The sequence below is a fragment of the Hippocampus guttulatus genome, chromosome 13, assembly GCF_054856545.1.
Source record: "Hippocampus guttulatus isolate MCC_2025c chromosome 13, RoL_Hgut_1.0, whole genome shotgun sequence".
Classification (NCBI taxonomy): domain Eukaryota; kingdom Metazoa; phylum Chordata; class Actinopteri; order Syngnathiformes; family Syngnathidae; genus Hippocampus; species Hippocampus guttulatus.
Genome location: NC_141273.1, coordinates 12,052,650 through 12,072,130, shown reverse-complemented (window position 1 = coordinate 12,072,130; position 19,481 = coordinate 12,052,650). Strand labels below are relative to the sequence as shown.

At 44.8% G+C, this 19,481-nt stretch overlaps 1 protein-coding gene across 1 annotated transcript in view; it reads right to left on the bottom strand.

Annotated features, from left to right (window-relative positions):
* Positions 1 to 18,495, bottom strand: part of begain (brain-enriched guanylate kinase-associated) — a 39,288-nt gene extending 20,793 nt beyond the window's left edge. The window contains exons 1-3 of the mRNA XM_086126453.1: positions 16,861 to 18,495; positions 14,892 to 14,923; positions 173 to 334 (exon numbers count right to left, since the gene is read on the bottom strand). Coding sequence (XP_085982579.1) covers positions 173 to 334; positions 14,892 to 14,923; positions 16,861 to 18,495 — 1,829 coding nt within the window. The remainder of the gene's footprint in view (positions 1 to 172; positions 335 to 14,891; positions 14,924 to 16,860) is intronic.
* Positions 18,496 to 19,481: the final 986 nt, after the last annotated feature.

Sequence of the window (19,481 nt, the reverse complement as noted above, 5' to 3'; positions counted from 1 at the left end):
AGACGAACAACCATCCGCGCTCACACTCACACCTAGGGACAATTTGGATTGCCATGCATGTTTTTGGGAATGTGGGAGGAAACCGGAGTACCCGGAGAAAACCCTCACGGGCACGGGGGAGAACATGCAAACTCCACACAGGAAGGCCGGAGCCGACAGTACTTGCACGCACCTGCGTAACTTCTCCGTAAACTTCTCCAGCTCCTCCTGGGCCCGCCGCAGTTCCGTTTCCAGGTACTGGCGGGTTGAGTCGAACTCGCTCTCCACCATCTCTAGCTTGTGCGTGGTGTATGACAGGCGCTTGCGGAGGTCCTCCTTGTGGTCGTGGAAAGAGCTGAGAGGGCAAAGCGTGAGCGGGAAGTTAAGAAGTTGTTCAATGAGCCGAGCAGAGAAGAGGAGGTGGAGTAAACGGGAAGGTGTGTTTTTGTTTGTGGATGGAGTGTAATTCAGTCTGGGAGTGAGAGCAGCGAGAGAGGTACCATGCAGGAGATGGATAGACCGGGAATACTAATCAGGAACCATTCACAGGGAGGGAGCCGTGATGAGAAACAAGCTCCCAGAGGTGCAATGGTGATTTCCTGTACAACAAGCCTCCTGTTGAATTTCTTCTCGAATGGAAAATAGTGTTGACTGACCCTATGCGAGTCAGAGACATCGCCGCTTTATGTTCATGAGGTCCACTTGTACAATCGAATATATTCTGCCGTCACAATGATCATAGGAATACACATTTTTATGAACTCTGTCAGAAAGTTAGTCATTTAACGTGTTGAGTGCTGCGCTGGTGGTTTGTATTTGTCAACAACTGTACTGCATCATACTGAGAACTCTGTCCGGTATTTATGGTATTATTGAATTACTTCTGTTGGACCACAGATAAGCAGTTTATGCAGTGCACTTCCCCGCAGCAAAAGGCGGCTCGGGGAGCCGCAGACCTCTGCCAAAGCTTGAGGCCTTCCCACATTTTGACCCTTTGAGCAGCGCAGCATGCCGCCAACCAGCCCCATTTTGTGTACCGTATGTGCTGACGTGGCCCAAGGGGCGCAACGCCGTGCCGCGGAGCTCGGCGCTGTGACGTCTTGTCGGAGCCTCCAATAGGAGGGATGATGGCGGAGCGATTTCAGAGTGAAAACAGCGAGAGATTTTGGCACGGCGGAAAACAGCACGGAGGAGAAAATGAAGGCGGTGTCCCAATGACTCAAGCTGGGAGATACGAGACAGATGACATACAGTGATGTGGTCAAAGAGAGACTCAAGGACAAGCCTACCCCCCCCCCCCCCCCGCCCCAGATCCTGTAGTGCCATTACAATTGGTTGAACGCATGTCCTCCTTTTTGCTGCTGATCTCTTTTTCACCCTTCTTGTGACATGAAGGCTTTCCGTTGAAAATGGTGAGGCAATTACATATTGCCAAGCTGTCGTCCACCAGCGGAAAAAAGCTACAGGCTATTTACGGTTTGGCTGATTGACAGCCAGCACCTTGCCACTGTCATCCTTGTGTCGTCACTCGGAATCTGACTTAAAAAGGGATCTGGATTAAATTGGACCTCATTTTAGTTAGCCAACAATTACAGTGGTACCTCTACTCACGAACGTCTCTTCATACGAATGTTCAAGTTATGAAACGTCTCAACAGGAAAATATTCCCTCTTGTTACGAAAGACATTTCAAGATACGAAAGGTAAAAATACAGTATGGGCTGCTACTCGCAGCTCCGAGTTTCCTGAACGCAACAAACTTATCGCTGCTGTGCCATTGGCTATTACCGAGCATCATCCTGGCCTCCCATTGGCTAAGAGGGACCTCTACCATATGTGTCGATGTGTGTAGTTAGATACGTATGTGCCTATGCAGCGTCATTCTCGGGCCATGAGACATAGTTTTACATAAATGTGAATCACCCAGAAAGTGTTCAGCAGTCAGGTGATCGCTCACTATGCTGATGTTTGCCTTGGACCTTTTCGAAAGATTGTTGAAAGCCGACAAAAGCAAACATCTGTGAATCAGTTCTTTACAAAACGCCAGACAAAAACCACGTCTGAGAGAGAACATGAACTAAAGAGGGCAAAAAAACGATGAGAACAGTTAAAAGTTTAAATGACCATCATTTTTATTCTTTATTCTTTGTTTTTTACAATATGCACAACTCTCATTTATTGTGCAATAATCGAATTATAGCACATAGTTGTTACATATTTTGATACATTTTTATGCTTTAGAAAACATTGATGTCTGAATTTCGGGGGGGCTTGGAACGGATTAGAGCATTTACATGGGCAACGCATCTCGACTGACAAAATTTTTAGTTAAGAAATTTATTCCAGAAGCAATTAATTTCGTAAGTAGAGGTACCACTGTATTTTTATTGCCATTTGAATCATGATTCAAACGTAAAAAAATAGTGCTTAAACCGATGGAAGGGCAAAAAAGTAACAAATAGCACATCCCCAGCTTCCTCCCACATGATGTTTGAAAAGGAGTATGTCGAAACACCTGTTGTGAATTTTGCCATTCAGCTGCTTTGTTAGAGACCAGCAAGTATTAATACAGAGAGCATTTGGACCCGTGTAAGAGTTGGCTTGCCGGCCGATCTGTGACGAGAGGCGAGGATGACAAATGGCTATGAAAGGATGCCACATTAGCTTGAAATGGCTTTTTAATGGCGGCGACTCCCCACGGTGAATTTGTTCCTATTCGTCCCAGTGAATGAAATGGATCCAAGCCCCCTCGCAGTCATGAGGAACACGTCGACTCGTCTTACCTTCTTTTTTGATGTTTGCAACCATTTCTCTGGCTTTTGAGGGCTGTTTTGCCAATGTATATCTTTTTCATAGCTTTGTGTCTGCCTCGGCTCACGTGCGTGACATAAGCTGCTGCCGCTGTTGCTGTTGCTGCTGGCAAGAATGAACTCTGAACATAAAGCAAATCTCTTTTAAGTTTTGTCCGGGGAGGCAGACAGGAGTTGGCTATCTACGATGACCCTGGCGAGAGAGCAGAAAGGGGGAAACAAAACAAAAACAGCTTTTGAAGCAGCACACAGTTGGCAGAACATTTTGTTTGGTTGAGCAAAGACGATTTGTCTTTGTGGGAGTGCTTTCGGAAAAGCGGCGCTCTTAAAACATAGCGTAGCAGCAGGTGCAAGTCAAGAGAGGTTGTGACTCTTTCCCTTTTTGATTTTCCATTTGAAAATAGTCATGCTATTATCCAAAATATTCAAAAGCCTTTCCAAAAAAAAAAAAAAACCCAAGTCATGGAGTAAACGCATGCAATTTAGAATCTTAAAATCTTAAAAAAGCAACCAACTGGAGGAATTACAAAAAGCAGTTATCATTTGTTCAAAGACTGAATATAGAAAGTAAAACTTTAAAATACGTCTTAATTTTTATTACATTATGTAGTAATAATAATAATTCTAAAAAAAGAAAAAAAATGAAGAATGTTGAGTTAACTGTGTAAGGGGGAAAAAGTCACAATGACATTAATTATTGGTAATAGTATGATGTATAAAGTTGTTTCAATTAAGTGAAAATGAAAATGATGGAAAAAATATATATATATTTTATTTCATGATTATTTTTTAGTGCTATCACAGGTTGTCGTATTGCAAGAAAAAAGGTTTTGCTTTTGTGATATTTTGAGGTCAAAAAAATTAGAAAAAAAAATATTCATGGGGTCTTCAATACAACACGTCCTATGACTGCTTTTAAAAATACAGAAAAATGACCGGTGACATTAAGTGAAGTTAAATGCCTCCAAAGAAAAAGAGGACTGATTGCATATCAAAACTTGTACAGGAACTTGTACTTGTGACAGGAAGTTGAACAAAAACTGACCTAAGCTAACCTCCTCAAATGAATTACAAGACAGAAAAGACATTTTTCTCCTTCAAGGCACCGCTTCATGAAAAGAGGCACGCTGCCTGCAGACATATTGAGCTATATTGACTGGCTGAGCGCAGAGGTCATTCCTCAGTACATCAGTGTGATGATGAATGCGTGCGCGTGCATATGTTAGCCTACCTTGAGCAAACCCGATAAACCTCCAACAGTTAACGTCAAAAGGGGAAAAAAAAACAACAACAACCAAAATGACCCTCAAGTAAACATTAACCGTTGCGCACCTCGCTTTACGCCGCTGCATTTTATAAACCCATTGATTGGAAATTGTCCAATGGCCGAAGTTCTGACTCTGAGTGAAACAACTAGCTAATGACAAGGAAATCATTTACAAAAATCTCCTCTAAAATGTCACCGATAAGCAGAGGTGGCCAAAGTATTTCAATACCTAAGATGGGTATCAACCAAAGATATCTGCCAATAGTATGTGGAGTTTCACTGTAGAAGAGGAAACATGTTTATAATTCCCCACCCAAAAACTACAAAACAAATTTATTTTTATTTTTTGTGAATATTCGCAGAACCCATAGTTCATAAACAAGCAATGAAATTGTACCAAAAAAAGAGCACCGCGGACGACAGCGGTTAGTCGAAGGCATCAGCTAGCATGACCGCTACTTGGCTATTAGTGCTACTGACTGCCGTTTCAAAACCAGATTTCAAAAGCTGTTCCGCCCCTAATGTGAATGTGAGCGTGTGAGTGCCCCCGCTTTCCGAGAGGCGAGTAAGATGACTGACAAGACTGAATGTTGCTGACGTATGTAAACAAACATGCACATCATCCTCGTGTCCATTTTTTTTTGTCCTCATTGAGCGATAAATCAATAAAAATATTAGCGTGACAGGCCTACATAATCCCGCTCGCATCTCCTCCCATGAACTTTTTATCCTGTACTGTCCCGATCCGTGATTAAAGGTAAAGTTGACTCCCATCCATTCGCCAAAAAATATCAGAGTGAGGGCGGGGGCCGAATGTGGCCCGCCGGCTGCTTGTTGCCCATCAATGATACAGTTTTAGCCCGGTAAAAAGCACTACAGCTTGTCAGCTCGGTCTGCCCAGAAGCACAAATACAAACAGGCTTGGCCCAAGTCCCAACGCTTATCTTCTCTTGCAGAGTGGCGCCGTTGTGCCTGGACGACAAGTACATGTTCCGGCCTGACGCTTTTCCTTAATGGCACCGCAATGTATTTATTTATTTTTAAAAATCTTGCTCCGACAACGGCTACGGAAAGAAAATGCTCTTAGACGTGTTTTTATGTCTGCGTGGGGATTTTTTTTCGGCAGCGATACAGATGAGAGCAACTTTTTCTTGTAACCACACTTTTCTTGGCCGATTATTATTATTTTGAAATGGCCACATACTGCCTGACGAATCGGTCAGGCCCTAATACTAAGAATTTAGCTTTTCAGAAACTTTCCAGCCAAAATGGCCTGCTGGGCATTTCAGCAAGTCATCCGCGTCTTCTCTTGAGCAGCAAAGTAAGCGTATAAAGTCATAAATTCCAACCGGCGTCGCCTCCAGCACTACTTTTGTCCTCTCCCGCGGAGTGGCGTCGTTGCGCCTCAACGGCAAGCCGAAGTGTACACGTTTTTCTGGGTTGTCGCTTTTCCTTAATGGCTCCGCGAATTATTATTTTTAATCTTCCTCCGACACCGGCTGCGGAAACAATGGCGGTTTCTGGAAGCGCTGCTCGTACGCTTGCTATATGGCTTTTCTTATCAGCGCGGAACCGGAGGCAGAGCCGGCACGGCGACACAAATAGCTGCTGAATCGCAAAAGAAGTGTGGCCGCACACACTAAACACACCCGCACAAAACTCCCCACGGTGTGCATCATCTCCCTGGGGGGACGGGCGGGGGATAAACGACAGCTTGCTACCTCAGGTGCTGTTTGGCCAGGTAAACACGCCGAGGAACAAGTCTTAAGTCTTCTCCAAAGTCCTGATAGGATGCTGCGGCACAGTATGTAAATCAGCCTCACGCTCCTCTCCTCAATTATTGAGCACATTAAGACGACAAGTGTGCGCAGCAAGTACAAACACTTACAAGTGAGACAATCCGCACACATGGCGCGAGCTACTTGTTTTTTCCTGCACGATGTACCGTAATCTGATTCCGAGCTTGTAATACCTTCCGTAGCGACGAAACTGTAATCAAGCTCCTGCCTCCAGAGGCGGCAAGCGTACACACCTCTGTACCTAAGTAGAAGCACAGATAAAAGTACAAACTCTATATTCTTTTGAACAAACAAAACTGACTGACTGAACTAAAAAAAAAAAAGTAGCGAATGATGTATACACCTTATCTGTACAGTGCTTTTAAAAAGTCTACACACCCCTAGTTGAAATTCCAGGTTTTTGTAATCATTTAAAAACTTATCCCACCATTATTTTGACCTCTAATCCATACAGCTCAATTTATATATATAAAGATGGGAAGTAAAAACAACAAACAACCGAAACAATGCTGTTGCGCAAGTGTACACACCCTCTTATAACTGGGGTGTGGCAATAGACAGAATTAACCAATACCATTGAAACACATTTAACAAGCGAGTCAGCACACAACTGCCACCATTCAAAGTGCCTCTGATTAACCCCTGCCAACAGTTCTGATGTTCAAGGAGGCTTTTCCTGCCATTTGTTGTTGTTGTTTTCTAGCAGAAAGCTGAAAGTATTCTGCTAAAACTGTCCGCTCTTTGGAACTGTTCAGAATTCCCTCCAACTAAACCAAGATGTCAAACTCAAGGCCCGGGGGCCAGATGTGGCCCACCACATCATCTGATATGGCCCGTGAAAGCAAATCAAACGTGTCAGCTTCGATGATGATTTCTAAGATCTGTTCCAAATTTCAACTTCTCATATGGAATAAATAAGAGAGATATTGTAAGCATTTTCTTGTTGCCACACCACTCATGACAGTAACTTAAACAAAAGTGGAGTAAACCGTTATTCTTGACTTCTTTATATGGTTTCATAGTCATAACGGCCCTCCAAGGGAAACAGTAACTACAATGTGGCCCGTGACAAAAATGAGTTTGACACCCCTGACCGAGACTAACGCCCCAAGCCCAGTTGAAGAAAAACAATGTCGCCACTATCATGTTTCATTTGCGGCATGTTTTCGGTGTTGATCTGTGTTGCGTTTGTGCCATATTAAGGCCAAAAACCTCCAATTTGGGTTTATTGGCCCCATACCATATTTTCCCACATGTTGTTTTTACTTTAGTTACGTCCCATCATCGCCTGCCTCTGGACTAACTGAAATAGAGAATGAAAAAAATAAGAAGGGCCACTGGCTTCCATCTTTGAAATACAACTCTGAGCCTTTGCACCGGCCGGAGGTTGATTTACTTGTAATGAGCTGTGGGAGGCGAGCAAGATGGGCTGCTCTGCCATGACCAAATGACCATTTAAACATTAATGGGGCTGCCGCGTTAGGCGTGGCCATTATGTCCACAACTCACGTGGCCACAGGTGCCATGTCCACTGCAAGCAGTAAATCTCGATGCTGCGGCATTAGGTGCTTCCTGCAACCCAAAAAATGCCAGTGTTTTCCAACTTTTGACTGAAGGCACGTATTTTATTGTAGATGTAACCAAAGGTGGTGCCCTGAGATTCGATTTTTGCCACCCCTCACACATGGATGTCAATTGAATAGTTTTTTTTTTGGGGGGGGGGGGGGGGTTACGTAAAGAAAGCACCAAATGCTGATCAAACAACAACTCATTGAATTTTCAATCAAAATAGTTTTTGCAGTAGCCCCCCAAAAAAAATATTTGAAAGTTCTCACCTCCTAAAACCAGTTCCACTCAACATGAAAGTTTGGTATGCGCGTCTGTTCTAACCAGACCTACAAAACGAATCCATCCATCCATCCATCCACTGACATTTTGATTTGAAGCTAACATTTTAAGGTCAATTTTTGGACACTTCCATGGATCCTTCAAAGACAATCTTGCCCTCGAGATTTTGTCTAAAATTTGGAAGCATGTCGGCAACGCTGCGGCGTGACAGTAAACGGCAAAACATTTGACAGTTTGTTGAAAATCTGCGTTGGCAGAGGTTGGCTGCAAAGTTTGATGGCTAATAACTTGAGCTTGGAAATTCAGGCCCCAAACTTCAACAAAATTAAATTTGGTGGGTATGTCGATTATGAGTAGGCCCACACAATGCCCCGAAATACACAAAAAGACTTTTGGTTTGAATCATCCAATTTAGTGATTTAAAAAATATATATATATTATTATTATTTTTTTTTTTTTGCCACTTCCAACAATGATAATTCAAGCAAATTTGCCCTCCAGACTTTGTTTGATTGCTAGCAAATTTGAAACACATCTACTGGGTACCACATCTACCCTAAGTAGCATTAAATTGTCAAACATACCGGTATGTGGCATTGTGCCAAATTTTGATGACAACCATATCACAACAAACTTTCAAGCTGAGTTGAGAAATTCAGGCCCTGACGCCAGTTTTACTTTGCAATCAAGTCTTTTTGTGGCCATGTCTATCAAGAGCAGACCCACCAACAGCCTCAAGAACCCATGCTTGAAAAGTCTCTCAAGAAGTCTGCCATTTTTGTTGAATATGAAATTAGAGATTTTTCAAATCACAGCAATTTCCAGGCGTCCTTTAAAAGTGAATTTGTGCAATTTATCTTACAAATATGAATCGTGTATAGGCAAAGCTAAATCGCAATAATTTGGAGATTCTGCCATGCGGATGGAGCATGGCGGGAAAGATTGATGACTCGCCCTACAGTGCAAATGTTTAATAACTCGACTCAATATAGTCTTTAAGTGTGATGAAAATCCCTCCTGAGAGTTAAACACGTAAGTACACAGGTAATAACGGCGCTCCCAATTTCCTTCAGAGGTCTCCGTACGGCACACTTCCCGACATTCGCATGCCCCCAATAGGCTCGGGGTTGCTATAAAGGACCCGTTCATTGCCTCTTGCGTCTGAAATCCCGCTTGCAATTCCAAAAGATTACATTTCCGAGCGCTGAACACGCCGTCATCTCGCAAACAAGTTGTTTAGACACCAAAAATGGACCTCTCCCTCTTCCGGCTCCCCTTCACAGGCCAAACTTGTATGTTTGCTCTGATGCAACACTGCAGCAACACCAAATTCCCCGGTGAGTTCACCGCAAAAACGGCGACCACGATAAAGGAGGCTCGGCGGATTTCGCCGCTCGTGAAATAATGAATACGATTCGCAGCCTACAGCCGACGGCTGCGAGTGATCTTTGGTTTCTATTTGCATATCAAACGAAGCGTAACCTTCAACAGGCTACTCTTGAAACATGCATGATGCTCATTATCTAAGAATCTCTACAGAGGCCCGACATGTTGTACTTTGTTTAACTTGGCTGTTGTATCCATGTTTGCGGGGCCACCGGCGGCTCATGGTGTTTGAATTCGCTTTTAGGCGTGTCACTGCTCTGCACTTTACCAACACAAAAAGCTCCTGGGAATAAATTAACAGATAATGAAGAGCCTCCCCTGCTGACTCATAAAACTCCCTCCACCGCTTCATATATCCGTGAGACCTTAAACAGCACATCGGGAAAGAGCGGCGCACTTTTGATTTGCGCTGATGGGAAACGAGAGTGCGCGTAACGAGCTTAGGAGGAGAGCGGCGAACGCTCAGTCAATTTGGAGCATTTGATCAAAACGTATTGGGAGCCGCTGTGGGGGGGGGGGCATGGGGGGGGGGCCTTCCCTGCACGTTCATTTTTCTTTAGGAATCATTTGGGGTTCACCAATAAATGGCTAATACACTTGCTTGTTTTCATCTCCCGGATATTTTCATTGCATTTTGTTTGTTAAGGAGAATTTCAACTTAAAAAAAACCCTCGGAAAAAAAACTGTGGAGGCGAAGGCCAGGATTCTCAAATTGTGGTTCAACGTGTAATTGTGGTGTGGTACATTAACTGCAATGCTCCGCTAGTTGGGTCAAATATTTAGGGCAAGCGTCGGTGTTTGAAACATCGTGGTAAATTTGACCCGTTGATGTCTGGAAGTTTTGGCCTGTATGAGCAGTTGGCGGATATTTTTCAAATGAAACTTGAGGGTTCCGCATTGTACTCTTTAATTTAAGGGTGTTTTTTTTGGACCAAGTGATGTCACATAAAAACATCCATCCATCCATTTTCTGATCTTCTTTATCCTCACAAGGGTTGCGGGGTGTGCTGGAGCCTATCCCAGCTGTTTTTGGGCAGTAGGCGGGGGACACCCTGAACCGGTTGCCAGCCAATCGCAGGGCACACATAGGCGAACAACCATTCGCGCTCACATTCACACCGAGGGACAATTTAGAGTGTTCCATTAACCTGCCACACATGTTTTTGGAATGTGGGAGGAAACCGGAGTAGAGTACCCGGAGAAAACCCACGTGGGCCCGGGGAGAACATGCAAACTCCCGACAGGAAGGCCGGAGCCGGGATCGAACCCTGTACCTCTGCTGTGTGAGGCTGACGTGCTAACCAGTCGACCACCGGGTCAACACAACCCCCCCCCCCAAAAAAAAACTCGGGTTGATGTGGCCATTCCAATACCCTCCGCATTTTGACAGACTGAAATCTTGTCACGTTGCACATTTTTTGTCAACAAACTAAAATGTAAAAAGCTTTGCAGTTGATTAAACAGTCGTGCCTTGACCTAGGAGCATGATTTAGTTTGGGGAATTTTTTTCCTTACGTTTTCACTCGGGGCGTTCCCATTCTGGGGTTTATGCTGACTATACCAATTTCCGATCATCCATGAGGGAGCTCAGCCAATACCGATTCTGATTTCAATCACATGGATTAGCTGCAAATTTTTCAATGTTCGAGTTGCTCACTCATGATTATTTCAAGACTCAATTAATTTGACAATTATTATTTTTCAATTCTTTGACGTCTCAGATTGAAAAATAACATTCTATCCAAATGTCCATCTTTTTATTGTACAAAAACAGGACATCATTTCAAGTCAAAAGTCACGCAAATCCTCATACACGATTCTGCTTGTGTATGCCTTGTAGCTCTCCTCGAGCGCTCTCGCTCTCTCGGCTCGGCTGAGGAGGGCTTACCTAACCAGTGAGAGCTCAGCAGATGCTGCATACATTTGCAAACACTCCAGGCTTTCTTCATTGTGCTGTCGTTTGCAATTTTTACTTTCTTGGGAGCCATACTGAGAGCTAATTTACAGCAAAATGTACAGCCCCCCCCCCCCATCCACACCCAAAGATCTGAAAAACGTGACCTGCAGAGCGAGTGATGTTTCCCATAGTTCGTGACCCCAAGAGATACTTGAAAACGATATACTCCATGCACATTTACATGGCCATAAGTGACTCTCCAATGGCAATGTGGCCTTTATATCGTCACGTATTGTTCTGCTGGCCGAGTGATACTGTGTTTTTGTTTGCCGACTCCCACCGGCAGTCACAACTCATGTTGCAACTATCAAGTGCACCCAAGCGAAAGTGTTACATGTACAGTCTCACGACAGGCATCCTGCTGTGTTCGCCTTCTGGCCGTCTGTCTCTCTCTTCTTGTTTTTTTTTTTATCATCACAGCACATACTGACAATCTGGAAGTCCGCCGTGTGTTGCAGCGTAGGACGCCGCCGAAGGGAGTTTTGGGCAAAATAGTGTCCATGCAGATTGGAACATCACGCAATGGGCCTCTGGGGTGCGGCAGACTGTCTGCTCTTGTGAATTGATGTGCAATTGCCCCCCCCCCCCCCCACAAGTGGGTGAAACTGTGTGATTTGCAGGCTCGTTCAACACTCAAGGGGAGTGAAAAACGAACGAATTAATCAGATGTAAAATACAGTGGGACAATCCGTTTTGTGACTCAAGTCGAACTTTGATGTTTGAAATGAATTTTGTTTCTGTGGAAATTACGGCAGACGCTTCGGGGTTTGCGGCGATGGTTGCTAAATGTCTCCGAAGTTGTGCCCCACTTCCTCCAACAACGTGCCCCACTTCCTCCGGCGTGTTCATAAGACACTGCGAGGTCCATCGAAGCAGCACCGAAGAGGCTTATGCTGCCCGTCCTCTCGGCTTTTGATGGACACGTTTGAACGCGCCTCTGGCAGACAGGCGTGTCGCCGTCAACCCACCTCCCCGCCGCCCCCCGTGGGAGCAAGGACGGTGGGCCACTTTCAGACTTTCCGGAGATAAGAATGCAAAGACGGCTTTTTGACGACACTCTGAAGCACACGTCAACCGTCTTCCACTCACGAATGGCTTCTGTGTGAACCCTTTTCTAATCTTCAGGGTCTCGGACGTAATTGGCGGCGGTGGTAAACTGCCGCCGGCTCGCACAGCATCTGCGTGTGGATGTTAAATGCCAAGGTTGAAGGCAGGCGATAGACGAGCCAACTGTGCCGTGATCTCTCCCAATGGCTGATGGTGTGATTTTAATTGAATCGGCGTTTTCGAGCTTTGGTTTAGTTGCTTGGTAACTCCATGGGTGGAAACGCATTAAGTATGGAACTCGGGCGGTGGCTGTGCAGACTGTTTGAGGCATGATCTTTTCGTTGCTGGTGGTTTCTGGTACCGTAATTTGGTCAGGAATGTGATGATCGCTGATCCCCTTGGTTTAGGTGCGGATCGAGAGGCTGTCAGATGGGTAGCCGTAATTTTTGTTTATCCGATTGCTGTCGCTACCAGTGAGGCAAGGAACGTGCTACTCAATAATGGCTGCCAGTTTTAGTAACTAGTAATCGAACGCGTGTCTACATCTAATATAGTAGTCTTAGTAACGTTGCTATTCAGTTACTTTGTGACAAAAGAAAGCTGGCAAAGTACATACAGTGGTACCTCTACTTATGAAATTAATTGGTCTGGAAGAAATTTCTTCACTAGAAAATTTTGTAAGTCGACACATGTTTTCCATGTAAATTCGGTCCAAGCCCTCCCCCCCAAAAGAATTCGGACGAAAATGTTTCCTAACTAAATAAATAAAGAAATAAAAAAATAAATAAAAAAGCAAACATATAGCTGTCAATTTCTGTAGGCGTAAAAAGCAGGATTTAAGGAGAATATGACGTTCAAAAATCCTCAACAAAATCTAGGTTGAGTTGAAAGTACTTCCAGTTTTCGTTCTTCTTCTTTCCAATTTTTGTGTCAAACTAAATAGTGTACCACCATCTCGTGGTCGACAGTGGGATCATACTCGAAATGAACGGAAGGCAGAACAAAATAGAATTATAAACCGTACAAAGAAATGATTGAAACAGTGGGATTGCAGAACCAAAACTCGCATTGGTGGGGGATTTACTCTCATCGACAAACGCTCCCAAACTCGCATTGATCAGCTCCAAAAACACCATCACGAAATTGATTGAATTACAGTAAATGGGTTGCTAAAAAAACACAGGCACAGACTATATTATATTATTCTATATTTACAGTCATATTATATTTCATTCAGTCTAGAATTCAATTCACTCATGAAAACTCAAATGTTTTGAACAATGGGTCAGATGTTTGACAGAAGACAAGCTGACAATTCCCTCTTGGAAATGTAAAACCCAAGCTTCAAAACCTTTGCGCAAGGTCCTAATAAGGCAATTTTCCTGCCATGTGTCTTGTGTTGCTTAGACTTCACAAGACAACTTTGGCATGTTTTGCTCACACGAGATGATCTCAATTGAATTGCCATCAGTCCGGTTTCGGCCTATAAGTGCTCTGCAAAATGCCCCCCCCCCCCGGTCCCCGGTGATCGGCTTTGCTTTATTATCCATGACAAGAATCATTTGAGGGAGGAAAGCCGCACTGAATGTTGTTGTTGTTGACGCTGCTGCCAAACACGACATTTGTTTGGACAGCCTTCAATACCATCGAGTGTTCAGCCAACAGATTAGTCCAGCGTTTCCACAAAGGTTTTACATACGACGACGGAACGGCTCGTTGCGGTTATTAATTAGCCTCGAGGCGGTGACGTAGCGTTCATTAAACTATTAAAACGCTTTCAACAGTGGAACCTCCAAAATCAAACCAAACTTCAAAGTTCCGTTTAATATTGCGTCAGCAGATGTCAGCAAGACATCAGCTCAGGAAAGGATGAACTCCACACAGTTTTTTTTTCCCAACGCTTATTGGGACACGCAATAAGTTACAGTATGTAAAGTCAGCGCATTCAAAGCTTCATCACCAGTGTGTTTTATTACTCCTCGAAGTTAAAAAATCTTTTTTTCCCCTCCATATTTGTTCAGTCATTGTGCCTTGATAGTAGTCCATGATAAATATTATCTCCCTTATGGTGACCTTTGACACCGTTACCCTGGACATTAAAGCAGTTAACGTCGACACGTCATGACGATGCTGTGACACACACCAGCAGGCAACACACTGAGGAATACTTTCTTCTGCAGGACAATAATGTAATCGATTGCCTTGCTGGAGTTCAACTTTTTGTCTCATAATTGCACCCCCTGACCCCCCCCTTTTTTTTTTTTGCAGCGACATGTAGCGAAGCCATGAGGGAATTCATGACATCTGTGCAATCAACTAGATAAAAGCAATCACATCTAAATGAGATCTCAATCAAGTGAGCAAAAGAAGCAGGTTCAGTTGACAGCTGTAGAGATGGCAACATTCCTTGTGGACTCACACGCAGACACATGCACACGCGAGTGAATAGACAGCCATGCAACACCTGGTCACAGCTGCTTCAACCAGCATTCCCGCCGGTGAGGGGGGTCATGCACTTATTCGCCTCTCCGGTCTTACCGTCTAAAGGCTTTCCGCCTCATTTTGGCCGCATGTGGATCCCTCCAGAGTCGCATGCATTCCCTCTCATTGTGACTGAAGACTCACCGGGCATGCACACGGAGTGAAAGTGAGGAATGAACGGGAACCGGAGGGAGGAGGAGGTGTACGCCGAGAAAGGGGAGGGCTAAAGATGAAGAGAAGAAGAAGAAGTCGAAGAAGAGTGCTCGGAGGTGGATGGCGACTCTGCCAGGAGGAGAGGAGGAGCGGAAAGTGTCTAACCTCATGTCACGCTGCGTCTCTCCATCACAATCCTGGCGGGAAGAGAAGAAGCAGAAGAAGAAGAGGATGGACCGGGCGAGTGATTAGATTTATTTGTCAGGCAGATTCATGGTTAGGAGCACCTCTCATGTTGCGTTTAACGAGCTCTCCTGTCCCGTCAAACAAGCACATCCATTATCACTTCCCTTACCGTGTCACCGGCTGACGACAGCAGGCGGCGTGGGAAATGACAGATGAAGCAGCATAGCAAAAACAAAATGCTGCGCGCTGCAGAATGGGAGAAGGACCCGAAGGTGGGAGGCAGACTCGCGTAGAACACTTGAATAATCCATTATAGAACTGCAGTGAGCCCTCGTTTATCACCCGGGTTGCATTCCAGACTCGCCCGTAAATCCCGAATATGGAGACCATACCATTTTTTTAAATGGATTTCTTGAATCCACAACAGTAAAATCAATCAATTTTACTGATGAGTATTTGTATTATTGGGGGATATCATTCAAATGGAAATATTTTTAAAAAGAAATTCTAAAGTCATATTTTTCTCATTTTTAATTGACCGTTTTCTCCCAGATGAAGTTTTATAATTTGCAACATGTTGGGATGAATAGAATTTTTTTCGCTTATTCTTAATATTCCTTTTCTGTGAAAACCGGCACATCTAGATTTTCATGCAGGTGCAAGCCTCCCTTAGCATGTTTGGGAATTTGGCAGACCAACGACGCTTCTTCTGCACGTCCCGAGCGCAGCTGATAATTTGGTGACTGAAAGTCGACTAATCTTAAAACCAGCAAAAAAAAAAAAAAAAAAAAAAGCAGTTCAAAGTTGTGGCGCGGGTGGTGTAACCTGATTTTAAATCTGCCCCCATGTGAGCATTTATATATTTAAATTAGTCACCTAAATTGTTGTTTGTCCTTTCCGAGTAGGCGTAGCAAAAACACCCAATAATTCCTCCACAGCAAAACAAAATATATTGAGTTCCTTGGTTTTGTGTGAATGGCCGTAAACCCGCTGAACTTTATTGTATACTGGGTTTATTTTTTAGTGCAGCACCATAACCTGTCACTGTGTCAAAGCCGACACAATACAGCCAAGGTCCAAAATAAACGTCCAGGTTTTACTCACGCATCCGCCATCAACCCTTCTCGGGTTTTACGATCGTCATCATAAGAATGTGAGGAGGATCTCTTCGTTTTTAGGTGTGTCAGATCTTGCACTTATCCTCAGAATTTAGAGTCTTATTTCCAGGTGATAAAATACCGTCGTGCGGCGATGCACTATACTGCGCTTGCGAGTGTGAGAGAGGTGGAGTGAGGTGTGACAAGGCGCCGTATGGACGTCACAAACACAACAGGATGAGTCGTACGCCGGCTGAATGAGGCTATGCTTCCTAATCCATTCTTTCCATCCCATTATCTATCCTGTGTGTGTTTGTGTTCGAGTGTGCGTGTGTTTCGGGTGGATGAAGGAAGAGTGTCAGCATTCCTAGAAGGCATCAATGACGCCTCACGATGTGCAGCTCATTGTGGATGCGGACAACGGGCAAGTTAATTTGGTTTAAAAAAAAAAGAAAGACAATTGTAGCTTAAAGCGACGAGCGCAAAAATGAATGAATTTGTTTGTTGTTAACGTTAGTCTACAAAGTACTGTTATGCATTCATAGAATAAGTTGAAAATCCAAATGAGTTGTCTATAATGACAAAATATCATGTCCAATTTATTGCTAGCGTTTTTACGCATCAGTGTTTTTTTTTTAACTTTAACCTTTTCAGGGACGACGGTTACTACAGTGGAACAGCTTATCATGTTATCATGTTAGAGGGGGCATGAAAGGGTTAAATGCTTGAATCTAAGTCCTATTAAGGAATCAGACTTAAGGTAATGACAACAACAAAAAAATGTGACTTAGCGCAGAATCTGTCGGACCCGTTTTTGGCTGAGTAATCGGACAAAGGCTTGGACTACTCACCGTGATGTTAACTGCCCTGGGCAGTGAGATGGACCTGTAGGACATTCTTGGAAAACCTTCTGGCCACTTGAAGGCGGGACACGGGTTACTCCTTCCGTTTGAGCCCCACTTTGGCTCGTAGCAGTTCCGCATGACTTTCTTCTCCTTTTCCTTCCCTTCTCTCTCTTTTTCCCAAAGATGTTCCATGCCTTGATCAGCTTCTTTTATTTTCTCGGGCGCCACGGTTCCATTTCTCTCCCAAGGACTTCTGTCTTCTCTCTCTTTGCCTCTCTCCGGCACCTTTCCCAGGTGCTTCTCATTTCTCTCTTGGATCTGGGTACCATTCGCCATGAGTTCATCAAGTCGCCTCACTCTGTCAATGTCCGTCTCCAGATAAAGCCTCCCCGTGGAGGCCTGCGACTGGATCTTGGTACATAGCTCTATGCCGCGCTCTCGGTATGAGGGACTTTGCCCTTTTATTTTCCTCAACATGTCTGCTGGTTCTAAGACCTTACAGCTGGGTAATGTCTTGCTCCACTGCTGGATGGAGCTCGTGATGTCCTTTGAGTCATTTTCATTGATGGTCTGGAGGTTGGAGCTGGTGGGGCTGCACCAGGAGCCGGTAGGCGCCGGTAGGGTTGTTGAGGTTGAATGAAACGACGGCAACGGGGGTTGGCATTGGGTCGCCGGAGGAGGAGATGGGTAGCGGTGTCGCAAGGTGGAGTGTTGCTGTGAGGCGCCGCTGTTCGATTTCAGCACCCTGCCGGTCACCTCGTTGAGGAACTGTGAGAACTTGCGCTTGTCCTCTTTCTTCTTCTCTTCCTGAGGAGTGGAGACTGCCAAGGCTTCCGTGTTTGGACAAGATGAGTTTGCGCTTTGGGTCCCCGTGTCTTTCTTTTGCACTGCGTCGGTTTTCTCCAAATGACCTTGAATTTCAGTTTTCGGGGTGGGCCGTGTAAATATGAGATTTTGGTAAATGATTTCAGGCTCCGCCGCTGCACTAGTGGACGCCTGCTCGGTGTTGCAGACTATTCCGCCTGATTTCTCAGATTTCTCCGCGCTACTTTGCTTTGAAGATGTCCGGAGCCGGCAAGTAGCTCCCGAACTCCAGCTGTTAGTGTCCCAGCTTCCGTCATCGTCACTGGAGCTCCCAATGCCGCTTTGTAGACTGGGGCTGGTACTCCGCTCGCTTGGGCCTGGACTGGAGTTGTCCAGACTGCTCAATGAACGCCTCCTCAACCGTGAGAACGATCCCTTTAGTCTTGGTAAAGAGAAGTTAAAGTTTGGAAGAGATCCTTGCAGGCTTGGTAATGATCCTTGGAGGGATCCCTGGATGCTGGAAGAGTTTCTTTTGTGGCTTGGTTTGGTGGCGTTGTGGAGACTCGAGAGAGAACCTTGAATTAGCGGCGACGACTGACGACGCAGCGGAGGGTCTTCTTCGTGGTCGCTGTACGAGCTAGAGAAAACGGGGCATGAGGCGGTGGAAGAACAAGAGCCACGATCCTGTCGAGTTGACGCCGTTCTGGATCTTGGATGTCGTTCCAAAGTAGCCATGTTTGTCTTTTTTGCCCTCCTTCTCGCCGGCTTGGGTGATACTTTTTTTATGGACTCCAGTCTGACACCATCGTCTGATATGGACACACACAAGTGAACCATATCAGGCTTGGTAGCGTAGCGTTCCAAAGGTTTCTGTACTCTCTCAACTTGCCTGTCCTAATTGTCGGGCACAGGGCTGTCGCAGTGTGACACACTTTCACTTGTACAGCGGATCAGCCAATGAGATCGCAAAGAGGTTTGAGTCTGATGGTCAATTTCACGTCACCACAAACCTACTTTCGTGTGTTGTCAATCGTTTTTCTCCTTGACGCAACATATCGCGGGCTGCATCTGCGGGCGTCATCCGTAATGAAATGTGCATCGATATGGTTGGCGCTGGAAAACGGTTGTAAATTCAGGTCAGTGATATTGAGTGGCAGGACCATGTGACTTTTGCTTTGGGAGCGCTGGGCCAAGCGATCAATCGATGGGTGAAACAGTACTGTGGTTGGTTTGTTGCCTTGTCTGTTATGTGATGAGAAGGATTTGATAAGGCGGCTGTCACGCTGATTCATGTGTGTCCCTTTTTCAGGCAATAATATTGTTATTCGGTGCGCAGACATTTTGACTCCAGGCACCTGGATTCTAGGAAATCCATAAGAGTAAAACTCCGCACGGATTCTGGACCGTGTTCTTATCTTGTGCTGTATTCCTGCGCCTGTTGTTCACTCTACCATTTTCATAGCATCTTGTGGCATCTGAGCGCATGTCAGAAACAGCAGACAACCCGCAGATAGGTGAGTTTTGTTCAAGAAGTGGGCGTACGTTCCACAGGGAAAAAAAACCCTCATTGTAGAATTTGTGACTAAATCCTTGCATTTCGAATCTTTCCTGGTGTTTTTCCACACATACGATTTGTTGCTACAACTGCACTCTAGTTGCCAAACATTCAAAGGTAATTGAGCAAGATACTTTACAATAATAGTTTAATCAGATGCGGCAGTACAAGCATCCTCCAGCTCTTCCGATAATGCACACTGACTTTGCTAATAAGATCTCTGCCGACTCATCGGATCCTCTGAGTACATCCCGATTCCCCAAAGCCG